General features: G+C 42.5%; 1 protein-coding gene across 10 annotated transcripts in view; it reads left to right on the top strand.

Annotated features, from left to right (window-relative positions):
- Nucleotides 1-8,008: 8,008 nt before the first annotated feature.
- Nucleotides 8,009-23,232, top strand: part of R3HDM1 (R3H domain containing 1) — a 46,844-nt gene continuing 31,620 nt past the window's right edge. For 8 of the 10 annotated variants that reach the window (XM_071562808.1, XM_071562798.1, XM_071562803.1 and 5 more), the window contains exons 1-5: nucleotides 8,009-8,099; nucleotides 8,970-9,180; nucleotides 15,844-15,885; nucleotides 16,331-16,420; nucleotides 21,655-21,769. In XM_071562808.1, coding sequence (XP_071418909.1) covers nucleotides 9,010-9,180; nucleotides 15,844-15,885; nucleotides 16,331-16,420; nucleotides 21,655-21,769 — 418 coding nt within the window. In that variant the 5' untranslated portion in view covers nucleotides 8,009-8,099; nucleotides 8,970-9,009. The remainder of the gene's footprint in view (nucleotides 8,100-8,969; nucleotides 9,181-15,843; nucleotides 15,886-16,330; nucleotides 16,421-21,654; nucleotides 21,770-23,232) is intronic. The other 2 variants (XM_071562805.1, XM_071562801.1) reach the window with 1 other exon arrangement.

Below are 23,232 nucleotides of genomic sequence, written 5' to 3'. Positions count from 1 at the left end.
ATTTATGGAAAGAAAACATGCAAGATAACAAAAGGAGCTGATAAAGGGTGGTGTGTGAGCATGGAATATAAACAACATGAGGATAGAAAGGGCAGGTTTGGGGATTGCTGCAAGGATGGATGGCAGGTGTGGGAGGTGCTGGTGTGGGCACAGGGACACGGAACTGGGTGAGACTCAGCCAGAGCTCCCCGAGTGGGAAGGGCTCAGGAGCCAGGAGGAGTTTTTCTGCTGTCAGTTGGGTCTCTTTGAATGATGACAGCTAAGCCAACAAAATCTTTGTCAGCAGAGCTGTCTCCACAGAGCTTTTGCTGGTACAGCAATGTCACATGAGGAGGGCATTCATTTCTCCCCTCCCAGGCCAGCAGGACTGAGCTGGCAGGAGCTGGAGATCCGTCATGCTGCATTTCATAAGCATTTCTAAAGAGCTCTTCCCTCGTACCTTTAGACAGGCACGTTCTCTGGGGGAGGAGAGGCTGAGCCGCTCAACAGATGCATTTCCCACTAACCTACAGCTCTGCTCTCTGAGGTGTGGCATTTTTGAAAGGTTAATGCTGCAATAGTGTTCAGGCTGAAATGGCTTTTGTCTGCCAAGGTACATCTGCCCTGTGCAGATGCTGCCAGGAGATAATTATGTAAAAACAGCATTTAGGTAACTGTTTGGAAGTCTTTTTCCAAAATTGGTTTTTTCCCTTCTCTTCCTAAAGCAAAAAAAACCCCAAACCAAAAAACAGATGCTATAAACCATTTAAGATTATTTTTGTTACCTTAATGAGCCCAGAGTTGGACTTTATAATAATGATGTGCAAATGCAAGCTGAGTTGGTTTTCATCCACCACGGGCTGTTCAATGCTAGGACTGTAACTTCACCAGAAACCCTGCATTTGTTGGAACTTGGACTTCCATTGTTCTTCGTGTAGGTCCCCATGTGAAAACAAGGATTGTAGTAGGATTTTTTTTCCTTAGGTAGTATCCTAGTGTGCCAATCCTTTCTTTTCCTAAGTGGTTGAAAGAAAAATACCTGAAGCATGCCAGACTCTAAGTAAGATGGAAGCACCTTAGCAGAACTTTGGCGTGTTCCATTGAAGCAGGAGCTGCATCCAGAGGACTGTTCCATGAGGAAACCTTTAATTCCCTTGATGGACTTGGCTGTGATTGTTCATATCCTGCAAGCCCAAAGTGAAGTGCAAGAAGGGAACTAACAGGATGGTGGGAGTGCTCTGTGCAGTGGAACAGCCAACCCTCCCGAGGACCAGATTACTCTGAAGAAGCATTTCAAAGTGCCAGTTTATTCAGTGTACGTTTCAAGTTCTATTTTTTGAGTTTGTGGATAAAAAATGACAACAACAAACTCCCCATAAGTACCTGAATACTGTAGTTTCCTCTCAATATGTAGAATAAAAGACTGCTCTAGTCTGGCTGGTTGTTAAATTCTTAGTCTCATTTATGCAGCTACATTCCTGGAGGAATTATCTTGTTATCCTTTGTCACTGTCAGCTAAGCATTCCTGTTGCACTGAGGAGTGAACTCACAGGAGGAGGTGAGGCAGGATTAAAGAGCCTTAGATTATTGCTCAGAATTTAAAATATAAAAGGAGGAGGAGGGATAGTTACTAATAATACACCTTGGCTTCTCGCATGCCTGTTCCTGGGGAAGGTGTCCTCTCTAAAAGCCTGTCCCCCACCCTGTGAATGGTGGTAGTGTTCTACCTTAGGCCTGAGTGTGACAAAGAAGGGCACTGTATTGTTCTTTAAAACTATTGGAGAGGTTGTAGCAAAATGTCTCAGTAAAGAAAAGGAGGTATTTAAGGATGATGAACTACAAGACTGAGGGCAGGTTTCAGTTTTTGTTTCTGGTATGCAGCATTATTGTTGTACAAATCATAACCCTTACACCAAAGCGTGCACAGGTCTGAAGTGGGTGTGTGACAGCTTTTTTCTGGTGCTTTCAGGCTCTGTCTGTCCGTTCACAGTCGTGGGATTTTCCTTCCAAACTGGAGGGATTTTTCTCAAGAAAGTCTGCAGGTGTCTTGTGGTACATTTGGTGCTATTTCTGTCCAGTTAATTTTTTATGATGCCTGCACTGGGTGGTAAGACATAACTTGCAGGGTGCATTCAGTCCTCAGTTAATTTTGGAAGAGGTACAGTAACTGCACATGGTGTGTTTGTATTCCAGTCTGTCACTGTGCTGTTTCTTTGAAAATCTGATTACTAAGTAGCTTGGTAAATTGAATCAAGTAAGAAGTATCTTCTAGTGTTAATGCAATAAATAGCATTGAGTTGTTAAGTGATTAATGTGGAACTCCAAAACCTGTGTAAATAGCAGCATTGGGAAAAGCATAAATCTCTGATTTAAGTGTATTTAAGTCAGTGCAGCGTGGATTCACTTGTGCAGCATTTTCCAGTCATAAATGTAAACAAGATTAGGGAGTCTGTGATTCATGATTCAAAAGTGGATCAACTTATTATTTATTTGTTATTAACAATCGTATAATTAAGATCAGACCTGCTCAAGATCACAGTGCAGTAGGCAGACTGGCTCTTTTGGCTCCCTAGTTGGTCATTTAATGGGTCTCAGACTTTAGATATAACACATGGAAAACAGGTGTGTGTTGTCTTCTCTGGGAAAAGGGAACAGCTGCCTCTGCAGAATTCCAGATTCTGTTTCTCATCATTGTACAAATCTGCTTTGAATTTTCTGTTAAATGAATGTCAGTCTTAAAATCAGCTGCTACATTTTTATAGACACCGTGTGGTGGATTTTTAACAGCCTGGGCCACAGAGGCACTATTGGAGAGAGGGAGAGCAAACCTTTGGTTACAGCCCTGGCTTATGGCTCCTGGACCATCTGTGAGCACAGCCTGGGCTGTCTGTGGCATGAGAATTGCTGCTCCCTCTGCAATCCTCCCTTGCTCTCCAAGTCAGGATTTTCAAGGTTGTGTGGAGGGGCTGTTTTGTTTTTTTCTCCTTTCCTCTCCTTTATCTCCTCGGGCATTTTCCTCCAGTCCTTTTCCCACCTCTGCCCTAAGGAAAGTTTCCCAGAATGGACTAATCTGTTCTAAATATAGCTGTTAGTCAGGTTGTCCATCTTTTGTTTCAGAACTCATCTACAGGCTCTCAGATAATATTATTAATCTGCACCTTCTTACATCTTTATTTTGGTTGTGCTGATGCTGCCAAAGTGCCCTTACTGTGCTGCTGTGGCCGAACTATAAGACAGCCCTGCAGAGAGAGCTGTACAGCAGCTGCTCCTCCTCCTGTGCTTCCTCATGCTGGGCAGTGCTCAGAGACACTCCCCGTGAGAGCTCACAGACACTCCCCGTGAGAGCCCCCAGAGCTCACAGACACTCCCCGTGAGCCCCCAGAGCTCACCAGCCCACCAAGGGCTGCCCTTGCAGAGAGCTTTGTAGCCCTTGGCCATTGAGGAATCACACCTTGGGGAAGTTCTAGCCAGGTGGGGGTTGGTCTCTTCTCCCAGGCACTCAGCAATAGGACAAGGGGGCACGGGCTCAAGCTCTGCCAGAGGAAATTTAAGTTGGAGAGCAGAAAAAAATTCTTTCCAGAGAGAGTAAACAGGGATTGGAATGGCCTGCCCAGAGAGGGGGTGGATTCCCCATCCCTGGAGGTTTTTAAAGTGAGATTGGTCGTGGCACTGAGTGCCATGGTCTGGTAAAGGGACTGGAGTTGGACCCAGGGTTGGACTTGATGATCTTGGAGGTCCTTTCCAGTCCAATCGATTCTATGATTCTGTGATTCTATGTTCAGCCAACACCAGAGCTGATGGAAAGGTGCAGGTGGAACCACACCATACCATGGGGCAGAGGCTGAGGGAGGAGGAGGAGGGTGAAGGAGGACCTCCCTTTGTGGCAGCAGTGAGTCCTCTGTTGGTTTGAGTGTCTGAGCCATCGGTCTGACTTGCCAAAGTTCATTCTTACCGAGAGCTGTGTGTAGGTGGTGGCCTTCAGGAACTGCCCAGTAGCTGGGTGCTGTAATTCTCTTTCAGTTATACCCATAGTTTGTGATAATGTAAGAGTAAAATAATCTTGACTGACATCTCTCTGCTTAAGGCATAAACATTTCCCCCTTTCATCCTTACAAAGAAACATATGTGACTTTGTGTTTTCCATTGGTGAGGACAGTCGGTGTTTGTTCTGATCCCAGGAACCCTGAGGTTATGATGCTCATATAAATACGTTTATATACATGAGGTGAAAAACAGCTGGAAAAAGCTCTTGCTGGGGCAAGTCTTTTAATTGAGTCTTCAAGGATCTGGTTTTCTAGGAAATGTCCTGACTTTTCTCAAAAAAATACATCCCAGGAAGGTTTGTCCTACTGTTATTCAGGGGTAAGGCAGGACTGTTCCCTCAGACTCTGTGTGCTCATCAGTCTGTTCCTCCACTGGAGCCCTGGGGGGAGTTGCTGCACGAGCTGCTGTGAAAGTTGTGGTAAGAGGCCAGTGATGGTTGGTTTGAGTTTTTTCCTCATGCAGCTACTTCTGTAACAGGATTTTTGAAATAACATGGATCTTGGACAAAACTTGTGTCTCCAAAAAACAGGTGGATTTGTGGATTCCCTTTAAGCAGACAGAACTGCTCTGGTGAGGATAACACTCTTCTAGTCTTTTTGTAGTAATGGTAATTCTTTCATACAGACCATCTTTTATGCATTTTTTCCCCCTTCCTGGTATTTCCTCTCTAGGGAAAATTATCCATATAATCAGTTTAATAGAACACTTGATAAATAGTATAGAAAATAACCTGCTGCTGTTATTCCTCTGGGCATGTGTAGATGAATAAAGGGAAGTTTTCACGTTATAAAGTTAAAACAACTTGTTTTGCATGGAACTCAAGCAGATGGTGGGAGCTAAACCAAGGTACAGCCACAGATTTTGGAATGACTTCCAAAAAACCTCTCTGGGAATTCAGCCCTGGCTGATTTTGACTGCCATGTTGGGGTAAACTCATAACCAGAATAAAAATGAGGTGGGTCTTGTCCACAGTCAGGGATACTCTTAAGGCCTGTGCAGGAATTCTCTCGAGGTATTGGTGAACAGAATCTTGTTTAAGAAATAAATTTTCAATTTACCTTTCCACTGACAGTGTGTCCACTTTCTGTGTTGAATTCAGATTTTTTCACCCTCACCCTTCTAATCCAGTTTCCTTCCCTCATTTTGATACCAGTTATTTTGACAGCTGTTCCTGGGGTCTTGTGACAAGAGATCAATAATAACTTTATCAAAGAACAAAAAAAATCACCTTTTGTCTTTTATCTTCTTTTTAAAAGAAAAGGAATGGATTTCTTCTGTCCTGGGCAGAGCAAAGCTTCCTTTCTCCATCTGCACTGCCAGCAAGGAGGAGATAGAACTCTTGATGCCTATTAGAGAAATTGGATTAAGATGAGTAGATCCTGTTCCCAGAAATACCTCTACTCATTACAGTCGATTTAGTGGGTTTGCCTATGATGATCTTGAGGTCAGCACCTGACACAAAGCACCTGGTGATTTCCATGTGCCATGATCCAGGAGGCTCCTGTCACAAAACTCAGGAATGGCTTTGCTTGATGGGGGTTTCTTATGCCTTGTCCTGTAGGTTGTGCAAAAGAGAGCAGGAAGAGCACAGCACTGACCTTTCTGTGATCTGACTGAAGAGCATGTCCATGCAGTACTAGACTGATAATTGCACATTTCCCTCTGAAAAGGGGAGAACAGTTGCATGGACAAAGTGGGTCCAACTTTTCAGATTGAGAATTGTGAGTCTTCAGGATGAATGAATGGTGGGGGAATAGTGTTACTAATATGGTGAAGGAGAAGAACATACATTTCAGCACTGTGTTCAGATGGGACAGCAGTCCTGAGGGTGAGGAAGGTGAGTATGACATGGTGTCCTCCACTCTTAATGCAAGTCTTTGTACTTCCTCTCTATGCCTATTTTTGTCACCTATAAAATGCAGTAAAACTGGAGGGCTCTTTTCATGAGAGCTGTTGTGAGCTGTTTGAACTTCTAATTGCAAACCCAGGTAATGCTCTGCCCATAATATTCAGTCCTTTCACTGTTTAGGTAACTTCAGGGTGAAGGTATCATATCTCTCATTAAAATGTGCAGATTTTCGTTGGTCTGTACTGCAGTCCTGTCTGGCCAGTGCTGGGATTCAAATGTCAGTCAGTCACTGACCACAACCTGTTTTCTCCCCAGGCAGTACAGCAGCTCCTTGGGAACGTTCCTGCTTTTCATTCCCTTTTTCTGTCCTGCACAGGACACAAGAAATTAACATCCAACTATATGGGAAGGTGAAAGAGGTGGGATTTATAAGGATGCTCTGTGATTTACCCCACCCACCCCAACATCAAATTCCTAAGGTCTTTTTTTTTAAATCCAATCTGTGCAGTTTTAGAAACTAGAACCAGATTGTCTCAGCTAGGAAAATTGTCTGAGGTAGAGAAAACTTCAGGGGCTGGTATCCAAGTACTCATAACTCACAACTCAGAGTTGTGGGTCACAAACACAAGGTTGCATTATCAATTGCAATGAATCTATGGCTGTTATTGTTAAAAAAATCAGGTTAGCAAAGACTCATTTTTCCGCTGTGTGTGTTTTGCTGTTACTCTGCAGCACAGGGTTTGGCATTTGCTGGTGGATGCACATATGGTGATTCCAGTTGACTCAAAATAGCTGCATTCTACGAATCCAAAAACGAGATCTTTTTTGTGAGAGTTGAAACTGCACAGCTTTTCCTCAGTTCTCTCCTCTTCACTGTAGGTTATGTAGCACCAGATCTGCACCCTTCAGTCTGTCTGCAAGGGAAAAATCTGTCCAGAACAGGTTCTAAGCTGATTTGCAGTCAGGTTGGTGTAGGAAGTATATTTTTTCTGGATTGCCATGGGCACACAATGTGTTTGCAGCATGAGTTCCATCTGAGGGTGCTGATGGTGCCAAGGGACAGGAGCTCTTAGTGGAGTTGGTGGGGTTAAACAGAAAACTTCAAGATGCTGATTACAGTTACTGTATTTGTGGCTTGTGTAGGGAATAACAATTAAATTGCACTTATTTTCCAATATTCTTTTTGCAACTGGACATAAGTGGTTTGAGTTTTGGTTTTTTTCTGTCTTCAGCTGGTAATATTTTTTAACACCTCTCTAAATACAGTACAAATCATGTATCAGTCAACAAAATCAAACAGCATTTCTATTCAAGTTCTCCTTGCAGTAAAGATGGCTAATCTGAGCTTCTTCATAAATCTTAATATTGGCATCTGGACTGCCTGGAAGAACCATCCTTGCTTTGCAATTAGAGGTCTGCCCTTGCCTGCACCTCAAATGCTGCCCTGGCAGGGAGGGGTGGGGAGTGGGGTTACTGCTCAGAAAGGCAGATATGAAAAAGAGGAAAGATGGAACATTACCAGCTTTGTTAAAACACTTAAATCCTCATTGGAGGGCAATTATTTTGTTGAATAAAGTAAAACTGTCTTCTGTCATTCAAGTTGCCCAAAATACAGGTTGTGTATTGTGCTCACAGATTATTAATTACAACAAGGAGGAAAATGCTGTGGCACTGGCAGGGGTTTGGGAGCTTTCCTGGTCTGTTACTGCCCCACAGCCGCTGGAATGCAGATTTCAGGCTCTTTGGGAAGACACCTGCTTGCTTATAGAAACAGTGTCCCCAGGAATGCCAACTGAATGTTTGTTACCACAGCTGGTTAACTCTGTAATGTCTGGAAATCCAAGGAAAGCTGTTCCTGCTGCTGGATAGGGCAAGTGGAATGGGCAGGACAAATGCTCATTCTTCTGTGGTTCTGTTTTTTCTTCCTTAAAATGGCTGTTGAATCTCTTGGGTGTCATCACGTTCCCTGTCCCCTCCCACACCCACTGGAAGTGTAATGTGTTTCCTTCCTTGGTTTTCAGGCATTCAAAAGGGATGTTCCTGCTGATTCGAGACTACACAGTTCTGTGCAGGACTCTGCACTGGGGATAAGGACATGGGACTCCTCCTGCCAGATTCCAGATGGTTCATTCCAACTGACATCCTGGTTGACAACTGTGAAAAGGAACTTCGGATTATTCTACGTTATATTCGTGGGAGACAATCCCCGAACTGTAGGACATACCAGGTACTGAATCAGACAGTGACACTTTTCCATAATGTCATTTCATTGTTATTTGTTTCCCATGGATGATTTTAAGCATTCAGGTCTTACTCTTTGTTTCTCTTACTAATGGGAAATTCCTGGGTTTCTGTCTTGCACTGTAGCTGAGTAAGGACAAGATATTTCTTATTTTCTAGGAAAAATCTGGTGTGGTTCTGTTACAACTGCAGCAATAAGTTGTCTTTTAGAGAGTATTTAAAATTATTATTATGAATTATAATTGCTGAAAATGGTTATTATTATTATTCTAATTACCAAACCTATCTGTCCTTTTTTGCTTTTGAGAGAGCATGCCTAATTTTATTAAGACTAGTTTCACTACATTTAATTGGTAAGATAGCAACTGAACAAGTTTTGAGTGCAGGAAATACCTGGCAACAATAAAACTTTAAAGTTTTAATGAAATTTATTATTTTTTGCACATGTGGGGAATTATGATTCATCTCTTTACTTTCAACTCTTTAAAAATAAATCTGTATGTAATTCTCTTTTCCTTGGAGAAAATCTTCCCTTGCCTCTGTTGGAACCTAGTTGGGTTTGGGGTACTTGAGTGTTCAGGTATTTAGTTTTAAAATAGAGAAAGAAAAATCTGAGTGTTACCCAATAGTGTGGCTCTTGGCTCTTGTTTGCAGAGGTGGCTCTTACAGGCCTCTCAATAAAAGTGATTAAAAAGAAATCACTCCCTGTAATACAAGACAGGAAAAAGTATCATAGCAAAGGGGGGATTCTTTTTGCAGCAAAATCATGTTTATTTTGGGGAGCTGTTCAGGTGTGGGTGGGATTTTTTGCCTAATTTTAAGTTACTCAATGATCCACTTTTTCTTTGTCCTAAAGGTTCCGTATTTCTTGTAGAATTTTAAAATAACCTTTTCTAATGAGGATGTCTGATATTCTCACTGTAAAAGATGAAACTGATGCAATGAAGGGTTCAGAAGCTGAATTTAAAGACACAGACCCAGTTGAAAACCTTATAAAATCAGGAAGTCAGGAGCAGATTCCAGCAGAAAAGGATGAAAATTGTCCTGATAACAAAAACAATATGCCGGTAAGGACTTTTCACTTTGTTTTTCACTAAGTGTATCATGTTAAATAAGTCCATGTCTGTGCTTCTCCATTCTCCTGATCCTCTTAGATGTGCCTTTGGTACAGGTTAGGAAGGCCTGGCTGGTGCTGGGGAAGCAGCTGGGATGATTGTTGCCTCCTCTCCCCTCCTGCAGAGTTGAGACAGCCATTTTTAAGAATTTCTTCTCCTTTACTCTATTCCTCACTGCTTGCCCACTTTGGCACGTGACTTGTAGGCAGGAAAGCTTAGACAGCCCCCATGATCCATCCAAGCAAAAGGCCTTTGCAGGTGGGAGATGGACCCGCAAAGAAGTCGTGGCATCACACTGGAAGTGAGAAGGAGGGTGAGGCAAATGGTGTGGACATGCCATGTGCTAATGGAGAACACACTGATATGGGGACTTAGGAGTTTGTGGCAGCAGATTTGACACCTCTGAGGTTTAGTTCAGTGTTTATGCTCCAGAGTCCTGGGAGAGAGGTCTCTCTGCAATGGGACAATCTCAGTCCTGGCTGAGGCTGCCCACCTGAGGGCTCTGAGCAGCTCAGGGGAGGAGGAGTTCAAGAAAGCAGCTGAAAATCTCTTGACACAACCTGGAAAACAGGCCAGATTTATAAAAGAAAACATAGAAATTTGTGTTTTACAAACCCAGCTGTCTGTACGAATTTTGTGTCTGTGGGTTAACACCAAACAGTTTTTTGATAAAAATCCTGATTGGGATATGGGGGATACTCTTGTGGGTTGCAAAACCGGGACAGTACTTATTAAATTCTTGTTATTGAGAATTCAGGAAAAGGTTCTTTGGGGAGTAGTTTTGTTCAAGACTAACAATTCAGTGCTCCACTGAGTGAAGTAAGTTTTATCTGTATGTTAAATTGCTTCCAAGCAAATCTTGTAGACCCTGCAATAACAATAGTTTTACACTTTAATATCTGCTGGCTTTATTAAGGCTGGCATCAGTGTAAATAGATAATTTTATGGAAAAAATAAATCCTTGAAATGAAATAGTTCTCTGGTAACATGAGAAATAACTGCTACTGAAAAGCTGGTGCCATTATAGCTGAGCTGGTACTTCCTTTAATCAATGCAATATCCTACTAGTGAGTCTTAAAATTAACTTAAGCCTTATTTATTTTCATACAGTTCAGTAATTTGGAAAAATCTCATTCACATTTTCTCATTTAACAAATCCCATTCAACAAATTGTAGTGTGGAAACTTCGGTGAGACCCAAGTGGCAAATAAGAAATAAACCCCCCAGTCAAGAGTCCAGAGGAACAAACCTGTCAGGGGCTGTGGGTTTGTTTGGCAGGGGGCTGATTGCTTGGTTGGGAGTCTGTGCAGGATTAAGGGCTGAAACAATTATGTCCCCTACACAAAATAACTGAGTAACTGCTGAAGGCTGTTGGATGGAGAGAGCTGCACTGTCTCCTGCCTTTAGTGTTCTGCTGAGTGTTGTGTCCGGGAGCCTCCAGCAGAACTGGACCATTCCTGCTGCCTGAGCAGTGTCATTAAACACTGGGTTTGGAGGCTGAGGATGTGGAAGACAGTCAGTTACAAAGTGGAACCTTGGTAATGTGAGCAGGCCCTTGGCAACAAGTGAAACTAGTCCAAGTTCAGTCACTCGTACTGTGGCAGCTGCCAGTGCAAATATATATGTCATATATTTGAGGAGCTCTCACTGAAAGCATGTTTTGTGCTGAAATACAAAAATTTGGGATGGTCCATGGTAAAAAATCCTTGTGGAACAGCAGAGCAATCAGCAAGGTTTTAACTAATGGATGATTAAATACTTTGATGAAATTTCACAGACGTGCAATTTGTCATTAAGTGCAGGTTAAATGTTACTGTGGTGGTGGGAAAAAGAGCAAAAAGTTTGCTGAGAAATGTTAGAGAACATTATCAGTTTGGAATTTACTTCTGTTTGCTAATTGAATGTATTAAAGAATGGGCTGGGGTTGGGAGTTGTGTGGGATTTGGTTTTGGCTTCTCCCTAGCAGCAGGGTAGGTTTTATACTTCTTGACAAACTGCAGTAATAATCCTGAGTACAGTTACCACTTGATTTCTGTCTAAACTTACCATGGTTTGAATTCAGGTATGTTTCTGGATGGTGACAGTTCAGAAACTGGGTAACTGTGTTTCCGAATTCCAGTTTATTTTGAGGGGTTGTGCATTAGTAACCAATTTGCCACAGTGACTGCTCTTGGAAGTACCATGTGAATGAGAACAATAACTAATTAGAGCACTTCCAATTTCTTTAAGCAGTGCAAGAGCAATTTGATTGATACAGAGATTTCTGAATCATCATATTTGAAGTGAGGGTCAAGTGTCATTTAAACGGCACTGGAAACAAGAGGCACTCATGAATGTGCATGGCAGCACTGGGGTGGTTTCTGTGATCAGAGTGGGTTTGGTTCACCAGTCACTGTTGTCTCCCACTTGTTAAACCTATCCAGGTCAGGGGACAACATGCTAATTTAGAATTATCTGGAATACAGGGTCTGAAGTGTGTTGCCTTTGTCCCTGGGTGGTGAGACAGGCAATACATCATCCACTGCAAGGGCAACTTGTCAGGAAGTATTGACAACCAGTTAAAGCTCCTGGATTTATCTTGGAAGATGGTCCCTGTGGTTATTATTAGAAAGATTTCTTTTATTAAACCATAAAAGCCTTGGACAGGATGGAGACTGGTGCATGTTGCATCTGCTGGGTGAGATGGGCAATGCAAGTGTTGTACTAAGTGAGTGTAATTCTCCTTTTGGTTTACACTAATTGCACAGATATCCCTGTCCTTTAGGGGCATTTGGTTAATTTTTTTACTCAGCAACTTGACATCTCTTTCTGCAAGTTTCTCCCCCCCTACTAGGACAAACCTTGGGTTGTCTCTGTTTCACAGCGTGAGTTCTGTGAGGCCTCTCTTTGCCTCTCCCCCCCTGTTTTGGTCTTGTCAGTATTGACCTTTCTTTGTCCCCAAAATATGTGACATAAGAATTTTAAACAGGTAAATGACCTGGTAGGTTCTCTACTTTGGAACTGCCTCCATGTCCAGCGATGAAACTATTTTTCCATCAGTCATGCTCTTGTGTGTCATGGAAAATTGCTGTCCCTGCTGAGTGATACAGGGCAGCAAGTAACCAGAGACCACACTGTTCTTCCCTTCAGTGGTGCAAAGCTGTCTGTGGTGCTTAGGATGGAGCCCTTAACTGCATTTAAAACTGAGATCCAATTGAGCAGAAAGGTGAAAACCTGAATGTCCTTTGTTCAGGTTTGCCATGGTGTGCCTGTCCTTAGAAATGTCCCCAAGTGGTGCTGCAGGAGCAGAGCTCCTTCACAAAGCCTTTCACACCTCTGAGTTTGCCATCTTGTGCCTGACCTGCTTTTGTGCAGCTTGTTCAGACAGCACAGTGCTGATGGAGCAAGGTGTGTAACAGCTCCACGTCTTTGCTTTGCATTTAATATGCATAATCTGCTGAGGTCAGTAGGAAAAACAAGGTAGGCAAACACTGCTACTGAAAGCCTGGATCTTTATGGTTACATGTGTTGGGTAAATGCTATCTTAATTCCCTTTTTATTTTGCAGTTGGAAATGTAACATAATAGTTGGTCTAAAAAGTTGTGCTTGTGGTTTTTCTTTTTAAAGACAAGAACCTAATTATTATTTTCATTATGCAATTATTTGGAATACTTGCTTTTAAACACTGTCTTGAAATCATGCCCATAATGACTATAAATAGAGCTTTCATTAACACAGTGTTTTCTCAAGGCAGTAAAAGTCTTTGAGAGCTGCAAATATAAAGGAATTGCTTAATTTGCACTCACCGAGGATTGCATATTCTAAATTAGCTATAAATTCTTTTTCACAAGGGAGGAATATAAAGATGCTCTGTAGGAGCAAAACTTGGTAAATGCAGAGAAATTAGGACAGAGTTAAAATTTATGGGCCTGAAGAGAGAGAAAATGTGCATTAACAGCTCCAACGTGCATTGGCTGCCTGTTGTCCCCAGAGAATGCTGACCCAGAGGTGTCATCCTCTGTCCAAGAAAGGAATCCTTGGATTGTGCCCCATTATCTTCGTGTTTTAGGAGTGCAGTGACAGGACTTTGGGGTTTGTACTTCCAGGCCCAGACCTCACACCATCAGCCTGTTCTGTGAGCTGTCCCAGCAGTCCGGCCCTTTATTCCAGTGCATGAAGTTTGAGTCATTTCAGCCAAGGGACAATCTCCCTCCTGCAGTGCCCCCCCAGTGTTGTTAATGTTGGTTTAGTCCCTAAAAATTGTCAGGTGCTGATAACACTGAGCCCTGTGGTATTCAAGTTGGTTTACTACCCTAATATCCTGTGTTTTCTTGGTTGATTATTCCCCATAGGTTGCAAACACCTCTCATTCAAAAATTATTCACAGTGTTGTCTTGGCTTCCCAGGCTGGAAGCACAACTGTAATTCCACAAGCAAAACAAAAGATGACACACAACAGGCGTAAAACCCTTTAAGGAATGTACAATCAAAGTTGTCCTATTGTCATTGAAATACAAAAACCACATTCATTTAAAACATTCTCATGAAGAATTCAGATTTGATACTAGGTCACTTCAATATCTCAGTTAAATTTTGAGGCATTTGCTTCACTTTATCTGGCATTAAACTGGAGTTTTGGCTGCAGTGGATTCCTGAGACTTTATGAGGTAGAGATATTATGTGCTTTGTACAGATCTTAACTGAATTTAATTACAATATGGTTTCTGCTTTCAGCAATAATCTCTTCTCTGCTGTTTTTTTAATCACTCTTAAAAATAACTGAAATGTGTGACTTATCTAATTAGTGAGTAGTAGCTTGTGTGTCAGGTTTTGGTTAACAGTATTGGAAATTCTGTTTGGCTGGTTTGAAGTGCTGATGCCCTGTAGAACTAAATTGGTTTCCCCCTTGTGCCCTCTCAGATGGCGGATCTGGAGTGTTTGCTTCCATATATTCTTTTCACTTCCATACTGGCTTCAAAGCTACCAAAATTTTGCAAAAGACAGACACTTGTCCAAGTGTGGGGTCTTCTGCCTCTTGACAGTGATCTGGGGAGCTCCAGTGGCAGTCCTGGTTGGACTCTGAGTTTCCTTGATGTGAGTGCCCCTAAGCTGATTGAGGCTGCAGAAACCCACAGGAGCTTGGGAACCATCCAGTTCCTGAGAGTGTCACAGCCACTTTGTCAGGGGTGTGCAGAGTGCCAGCTTCAGGATACAAGGAATGCTTTCAGCAGGGATGATGGAAAGGAAGAAAGTATTTTGCAGGTAACAGAAAAACACAAAGTCTCTACATGTTTCCAGTCATGGAAACAGCGAAACTCAAAGTCCGAATGGTTCCAGGTATGGAAGCTTTTGAACTGTCTCTGCTGCTCAAAATCCCAGCAAGCCTCCTTTGAAAAGCTGCTGCTGAGTTCAGTCAGTTTGCAGTGCAGCTGTTTAAAATGCTGTTACACAGTGAAAAGAGCTCCCCTTCTGCTGCTCCTCAGCTGAGCTGGTGCAACATCCAAACCAGACGTTTGGGACTTGGGGAAAATGAGAGACAAAGCGGTTCTGCCTTATGTGCAGAGCTCTTTGCTGGAGGCCAGGCGTGCTTTTTAGCAACCTCTACGTCCTGCTAAGTGGCTCAAGCACTTAACAGGCCTCTCCTGAGGAGGGCTGGCTTCAGGCAGGTTTCCAGTGGAGCTTCTATTTAGTTTCCTTCTGAAAGGAGGAAATATTGCCCATAAAATTGCATTAACGATGCTACTTTCTCCTTACGAATATTAGGCCTGTGCTTACTAAACCCAGTTGTGTTAAAGGCTTGTCTGTTCATGAGTTACAGTTCTCCAGGGAAACCAGTACTGAAATTATGTGATGCCACTCTTAAGTGCTTCTATTCCTGTGTCACTGGCACAGAGGGTTGAGTTAGTTTTAACTGTGCAGTTAACACATTGTTAAATGCTTTTGTTGACTCAAATGTACCTTTCAATCACACATAGTGTAGTAAAATCTGGTGAATTTTTCCTTTTTAGGAAGAGTAGTAATAGAAGAAGGGCTCTGGGAGGAAAAAGGAGCAAATTAATGCATAATAAGTTACTTAAAGTGGCTCTGGGAGGAGAAAAAGCATATTAATGCATAGTAAGTTATGACATTAAAGGAAAAAAACATGACCAGCAGCTCATTTTAAAATACAGTTTTATAGGTCCTAAGATGAAAGGGAAAAACCCCCCATGTGTTTTAAGCTGCTCGTGGTAGGGCATCATCTGTTACCCATTCACTGGTAGAGACAGTGCTTGTTTTTCCTTCTAATGATCATTTTTCCAGGTAGGTTTCAGGAATAGGAAACAAAAATATTATAAAAACCATGTCATGTTGCCAAGGAAATTAGGACACGAGAGTTTCAGAGGTGTGAGCAGTCTGAGCCAGTGAAGTGCTTGGCTCTGCTGCACCAGGGTCGTGCTTTCCTCCTGCACAAGCCCCCGATACCCGTCGTTGTACACGGGGCAGGAATCAGGGCCGAGCCGAATCTGATCCCGCAGCACCTGCTGTTCCCGTCACAGCTTTGCCGGCGATAACTGTCACAGCTTTCTCTTGTACAGACTTTTATTGACACTCTTGTGCTGTCGAGTTTAACCCTCCCTTCTCTGTTGTGTTGTCCAGCGGCCAGTGCAGCCCTTGGGCCAGGCAGCAAAGCGCTCCAAGGTACGGTAGCCCTGTGTTGGCATGCAGAGGGAGCCCTTCGTGCTGGGGGGAGCTTTGTCACTTTGTGGAAAGTGCCTTTAGTTTTATTTTCTGGCATCGTAGCTTTGTTTTATTCTGTTGGGTTTTTGTCTTGCCTAGTCGTCTGCTTTTGTGATTTGCCTTCATATTTTTAGTGGCTTTTTATTGTTATGGAGAGAAACACTTTTCCCAAACACTTTTATTTACTTTTCATTAGATGTGCTCTGTTGTGCTGGTAGTGCCTTCAAAAGCTGCAATTGCTTGGGTATTTTCATCCTAAAGGAATTATTTATTCTATTGAAAACATTAAAAATGCTGTTTTCAGCCATTTTGTTTTACGTAAAATGAATGGAAAAGTAACGGCTTATGGTGTATTTCTGCAGTTTTTTATAAGCCATAGTTGTTAATTTTACATACTTTCCTTCAGTCAAACACAAAGTTAAAGTTAGTTCGGAGCCTTGCTGTATGTGAAGAGTATCCACCACCTCCCACAGCTGAAATATCACAGGACTTCCAGGTAAAAACCACCTTACTGAAGTTTCTGAAACAATTTGAAGTAACTTGTTGTTCAAAAGAAAATCTACTGGGTATTCTTTAAATATGCAGACACCATCTGGTTTTAATTTTTTTTATACAGCTCTAATAAGGGTTGATCATATCAGTTGAAGAATTTGCTGCTTTGTTTTTCTGACTCTAATGATTGGTATCTGGGGACAGGAAGAGGGGGTTTATCAGTTGTTTTAACTTTCTAGTCCTGCAGTGCTCTTGGACTCTAAAACTGCTCAAGTGCTGTCTGCAATCAGTAAGACAGAAACCTTGTGATTAGTAGGGAGCACAGTTTATCAGCTTTTTATATTTAGAAAATGGAAGCAGTTTTAAGTTCTGTGTTGTAGCTGAATTCCTGCAATTAGTCACAGCTGCTGCTGGCTCTGTCACAGCTGCCTCAGGTGTTTTTGAAGACTTATCTATTAGGATGATTTAACACACCTAAAGAAGTTCCTACATGCTGAACAAAATATGTGAAAATACTTTAGAGAATTTAACAGAATCCAACATACCTGACTTTATGCCTCAGAGAAATCCTCTTGCTTTGGCTTTAGGCTCTGTACATGAATGAGGGCCACCAAAGTGCTGGAGTTTTTGTCACACCTGCCAAAACTGAGATTGTCCTGTGCTGTTACCAAGAAGCTTCTAAACTGTCTTTTTGTGAAAAGTCACTTTTGTTAAGAAGCAAAAGGAACCAGTAGAATAGCAAGTTGTGAGGGGGTTTTGCTGGGGATTGGAAATCCAGTGCTGTGGAAGGACAGACATGGAGAACTCATGTAGGTGTTTATCAAGCTACTTAAATTTTTTTAGGGTTGAAACACAGAGTAGTATCTAGGTTTGTGCGTTTTTTTCTTGAGAAAAATGAAAAAATAGTATTTTTTGTAGGCCTTCAGTAATATACCACAATTTGAGGAGTTGAGTAAAGAAATCCCAAAAACAGGCCTGCTAATTTGATGCAAATCCAAGTCATAGATTGGTACAGGCTGCAGAGTAAGAGATGAAAAGCCAACAGGAAAGCCACTGCTGTTTACAATCATTTACATCCCTGTTGCAGTGCTTTGGGCAAGGTAGGAGACTGAGAGGTCTAGTTGAGACTGAGCTGCTTATTCTGAAGCGGGGGGGTTCAACTTTTTCAGTCACAACAGCTAATTGCAAGAAAGGACAGGATCCTGGTTTGCTGGATGGTTCAAACATCAGATCCACCATGGCTCTGGCACTGGCACTGTACAAGACCATGCATTGAGTGGGGTGAAGTCAGACATTTATAGTAAGTGTCCCCTGCAGATGGCATTTGTTCCCAAGCACTCTGGGAATGTGTCCTTAGCTGTGCCCTGCCAGGTGGTTCTGGAGAGGAATCCCTGCAGCAGGGGAAGGGAGGTTAAGGCAGGTTCTGCAGGATGAATTGCTTTGTGTGATAAGTAAGGTGGTACAAAAGCTGTGCCATAAAGCAGACTGCCTGTTAGGAAACAAAATTAGATCTAGCTGTGAGTTTTCTTTGGAAGCAGTAATGTAGAAGGAATGGCTTATGAATCCCAGTAGCTATGCAAGTGATTGTGAGAGCAAATTTAGTTCTTCCCTGCAGAGAGGAGAAATGCTCTTGGAGGGTTAGAAGTGGGAATTTGTTACAAGTTCTGATGCTGAAGAGAACATCTGATGGGACATGGGTCTTCCATGACCCTCTGGAACAACTTACACAGGCAATTTCTTCATGCATTTTGTTTTCTTTCCCAAAAGAATCTTTAAAGTGCAAGGAAGGGCCCTTCTCTAAGCACCAATCAGCTGCTGGCTGCCTAAAGCTCCCCACCCTGGAGCATTATTTGTGCCTGGGATGTGGGAGATGCAGTGGCTCCGAGAAGGGAGAGACTGCCTTGCACAGCATGGGAATCTTGCTGGGACAGTCACTGCTCTCCTGTATTGGTGGTTGCAGCTGGAAAGTGGCTCCCAGCTTTGTGTCAGTGCTTAAAATGGAGTTTAAGACACAGGAAGAATAAAAGTGAGGTTAGTGTTGCAGATCACATTTGAGGAATCCTGGTTTTTGATTATTAGAAAGTGTTAGCCCTGGTAGGGTGAAAAATTCATATCCTCAACTAGGAACTGGAGTGAGTTTTGGGATAACTGCAGTCATGCCTGTGGCTGTCCAGCAGCCACCCCTCCCACCCCAGAGTGTGCAGCAGCTCCAGCAGGGAAAGTTCTGGCACAGCCCCCTGTACAAGTCACTTCAGCATCCCTGCTGCCACTGCTGCTGCTCCACTGTGCAAGACTGTGATGGAAGAGGGTGACAGGCCAAATAAACCATCTCCAGAAGATCAGTTTATTTTCTGAGATATGAGTTTCTATTTTCCTGAGCCATTGCAACATGAAACAAGATACTGTTCCTTACTGAGAAACCCAGGTAAGAGCCTCACAGGTGTTTAGTCCTTCTTAAAAAGCACTGGCAGCCCTTCACTAAAAGGTGCTGTGGAAGTACAAGCTTAGACATTTATTGTTAGAGGAAGAATGTAACTGATACATTTGATCTGTTATCTTTGTAAATACAGTAACTATTTTCTTGCCATCCTTTGTCTAAGGGTTTAGTTGTTCTGACTTTCTACTCCAGTATGAAGTACAAGCACTAGCAAAGGATGATCCATTCCAGCCCCTTTTAAGGAAGGGCTGTTTTCATATGAATGACAGTTGTTATTATGGGCTACAAGTAAACAAATCTTCAAATGATTGACCTCTTTTATTTAGGGAAAAAAAACAACCCAAAGGAGGGTGAGTGAGAGGAGAAGACAAGGGTGTGTCATGTTAGTTTCTGTTGACTTGTGTAAATTCAGGTTGGTGTTGGCTTTGGAGATTGCTGGTAAAAAGCCAAGACTCCAGGACACAGAGCTTTGGGAAATATTCCATAATGTCTCCTGATTTTTACCTTTTCCCCAAGCGTGTTAAGCTGGAAGAATTTATCAGGTTTTGATGGTTTTGGGGGGGTTGCTTTGCTTTTTCTTGTTTAATCAGAATTAGGTGACAATTTCCTCTTCCACAGTGAGGGTTTGGGATGGGTCATGTGAGTTAGGATGAGGAGTCTGTGCCTGTTTGTTGCTGCAAACAGGGTGGGATCAGGAGAGTTTTATAGGGGAAGAGAAGTTAAAAGATTTCTCGGCAGCTTTGCAGTCAAGTAGGTCATATTTAATTAGATGCTACAGTTTTTATAGCATGAAATCACAAGAAAGTGCCCTTTGGTGCACAGTTCTGGTGTATCACACTTTGAAGTAGAACTGGTGTAGTAGCAGAACTGGCTGTTCAGATGGTGATTCCTTTTTTAGCTCTTGTTGGGAAAGAAGTATGAAAATGATTACTTGCTGAGATCCTTTGACTGAACTATTGCTGTGTGCATTGACTGGGGATGAGTTTAGAACATGCAGTCAATCAATTTTCTAGTGAAGAAAAGTCAGACTATGAAAATTTCCTTAATTTTCTGATAGTTTTGTAGAGTATTATTGTAAAATTGTCAGATCCAAGTCAAGAATAATTTCTTAATAAAGACAGAAAGATGTTTCTTTTTCAACAGCTACACAGCTTCTGGGTGAACAGTGAGTGTAATGCACTCTGGAGGGACAGTAAATTGCTCATTTGAACTGTAGTTGGATTTATGAGGTAGGGAATGCAAAGATTTGTTCTGGGCTGTAAGGTTTGTAGCCAAGTGAGTGCTCAAGACAGGAAAGAGTTACACAAGAGAGTTCCTTGCTAGTGACTGGTGATGGTTTTTATCGGATGTGGTTATAGAGGATCTCAGGAGCTGAGAAGTCTTCACACTGTGAGGCTGTTCTGGGGGTGTTCATGAATTCATGAGTTTAATTAGAACATTTAGTGTGGGGAAAAGTCATACTGAAGGGGAGAGCTGGAAAAAACTGCCAGTGAACATTTTTCCCCTCATTTGAAGAAGTTGCTGCTCTCAAGCTGCAGGTGGGAAGGGCTGTGTGACCAGGACAGGGTCCCCCTGTGCCAGAACAGGCAGGAGTGGCTGCAGGGTGGGCACGTGAAACAGGCTCCAGCCTTGGAGAATCTGGGCTATATTTAACCCTGGCCACGTTCCATGGGTGAGGTCAAGCTGTGCAGTGACACAGGAGGAGAGAGGCTCAGAGCCAGGGCCTGGGTGTGGGTGAGGGTGGGTTGGAAGGGACAGCCAGGGCTGCTGGGAAAGGATCAGGTGCAGGGCAGGAGAGGGATGGGCAGGAATGGATGAGGGGCAGTTCCTTGGAGTGGGAGGTGTCAGGTGTCCTTGGATGGGGAGGTGGCAGCATCCACTCAGCTGTGGGGGAGCAGAACTGGCTTCTGAGGGAGCTCAGGGGTAGCAGGGCAGTCCGGCCCTGACAGGACTTTGCCTCCCCTGCCCTTGGGTCACTCAGACACGGTGTCTCCATTGCTCCAGCACTCCTGGATTTGCTGTCTGAGGGCTGTCAGTTCTTCACTGACAGTCCTGGGGAAGAGGGAAGGGGCGGGAGAAACAAACTGCATCCTTTCACTGCTTAGGGGAGCATTGTATCACTAATGGCAAAGGGAAACTTTTTGCCGTATTTGTAGAACAGGTTTTGTGGTAGTTCACCTGTTTGTGTAGAAACAGGGATTTTGAGATGATTGCACACAAGGCTACTCTGTCAGAATACACAGGAAGTTAAGAATCTAAGTCTTGATGACAGGTTTGCAAATTTTGCCTTGATCTGTTGTACTGTAAATATTTCCCTCTTTTTTGTGGATCTGGAAATGCTGCTCTGTCTGAAACTTTCAGGTTTGGGGTTTTTTTTCTTCTTGGTATAAATCAAATTGAAACTTGAAACAAGCTTTTATAGTAGAAAACTGAAGAATTGGGGGAAAAACACCATGGATGATGCATTACTAAAATATAGAAGCTGTATAAAATTTATACATCTGAAAAACTGGAATATTTTATGTGTATGAAACCTTTAGATTATTTTTTCAATAGCATTCGGGGCCTGGAACTGTGTATAAATTCTACAATGTGTGGGGTCCTTTCTATGCCTTCTCTGTACTTTTTTATTTACTGGTAAATAATTTCATTGTGTGGTCACACAGAACACGTGTGGGATTAGAAAGACTATGAAGACAGTTTTTTTGGTTCCTTCATTATTCTGCAGGTAATGTAGTGCAGAACTCCTGCAGGTCTTGCTTGAAATAATTTGTATGGTGACTGATTTTTACTTTTGACAGGAGAAAATTCAGATTCAGTTGTCACAGTCATTTGAAAAAGAAGAAAAACCTGCAAAAGATGAATCAGAAAAGGAAAAATCCAGTGATAAACTATCGAGGAAAATGTTATCAAGAGGTTTGCTATCTGTCATTGTGCTTTTAAATGTACTGTGTAGGTGAAGAACGTGTGAAAATACAGTTCTGCTTCCAGGTCTTCATTGCATAAACATTATTTTTTTATTTGTTTTTGAAAGTGAAACAAATAGATGAGGCACTTTTGTCGCAGAGAGCACGGAGCTTTCCGGGCTCCAGCAAGTGCTTTTCCTCTGGCCCTTCTGGCTGTGCAGACCAGCAGAGCTGCAGCTGGTGGTGCCTCAGCTGTGTCCAGGTGTTCTTGGGAAAACTCTGTACTGGTCAGTGCAGGTTCCTGTCTGTCCTCAGACCTGACAGTTACAGGACCAGTGAAACTCAGTGGGAATGGCACAGCTCCTCTTTTACTGTTTCTGAGCTTCACTCAACAGAAGCCCCTGTTCTCTACTTTGGACAGTACCTGGATTTTTTTTTTACAAAGTTTTTGAGTAAAGGTGGAACTACATCAATGAAAAGGGCAAGTCTTATGTTTCCACTTAGATATTATTACACTCTGAATTGCAGAACTGGTCTATCTGCTGAAAATATTTAGGTTTTAATCTGAAAGAGAGCTGTAAAGTTAATGACATGAGCCAGTTCCTGCCCATTCTGCCCAATGCCTCCTGCAGGTAGAAAACCTTATACATTTGAGTTGACAAATCATTGTACAGCTCTTTCTTTAAACATCCAGTGTTTATCCAAATACCTTAGATGAAACAGTGTGTAGGAAATACCTCTAAAGACAGAATGCTCTTGGAGACGGGTGGCACTTGTCACCTTGCTCCTGCAGTTCCATGAGGCCTTCCTCATGTGGCATTTCAGTGCAACTTCTCCCAGCTGGCAGCCAGGTATTTGGGAAATAAAAAGCACTGGGATGGAGAACTTTACCTGCCTTTAGAAATCTCAGTCTTTGAAGTGATGCCTTAAAACCCCCACAAACACCCAGAGGTGACGATGAGGAGTTAAGAGCAAAGTGACAAAATGCCTGTGGTAGAGGTGGCTGTTCTAAATTCATCCAATACCTCCTCTGGAGGTTCATTGCTTCCCAATATAGGATGTGCTAAAATAGAAAATTATGGAATTTAACTATCAGTCTTCTAGTAATTATAACTAAATCATTGCTCAGTTGCAAATCAAGAAAATTAAAGTCAATAATCATTGAATCTTGAAATTGTTTTACCAGGCATAGCCTTTTTTTTCCCATCCCCTTCTCAGAATCAAGAGTAATCCCAAACCCTAAATGGTCAGACTGGGGCCTGGCACAAGTTTGAGTTGTGCCTAACTATGTTTAGACTAAGTTAACCCATAAGTAGTTCTTGGAAGAAATCTGCTTCCAAAAATACTGCTAAAACACGTGCTGGTTTGAATTCCAGTACCTGGAACTTGAAGGTGCTCCTGTAAGGGAAGATTTGGTGTTAAATCATTTCTTTCAGGGGCAGATTTTAGAGGACAGTGTGTGACTTGGAATAC

Source organism: Pithys albifrons, chromosome 8 (genome assembly GCF_047495875.1).
Source record: "Pithys albifrons albifrons isolate INPA30051 chromosome 8, PitAlb_v1, whole genome shotgun sequence".
Lineage (NCBI taxonomy): Eukaryota > Metazoa > Chordata > Aves > Passeriformes > Thamnophilidae > Pithys > Pithys albifrons.
Note: the sequence above shows the minus strand (reverse complement) of the source record. Positions and strands in the feature narration are given on the sequence as shown.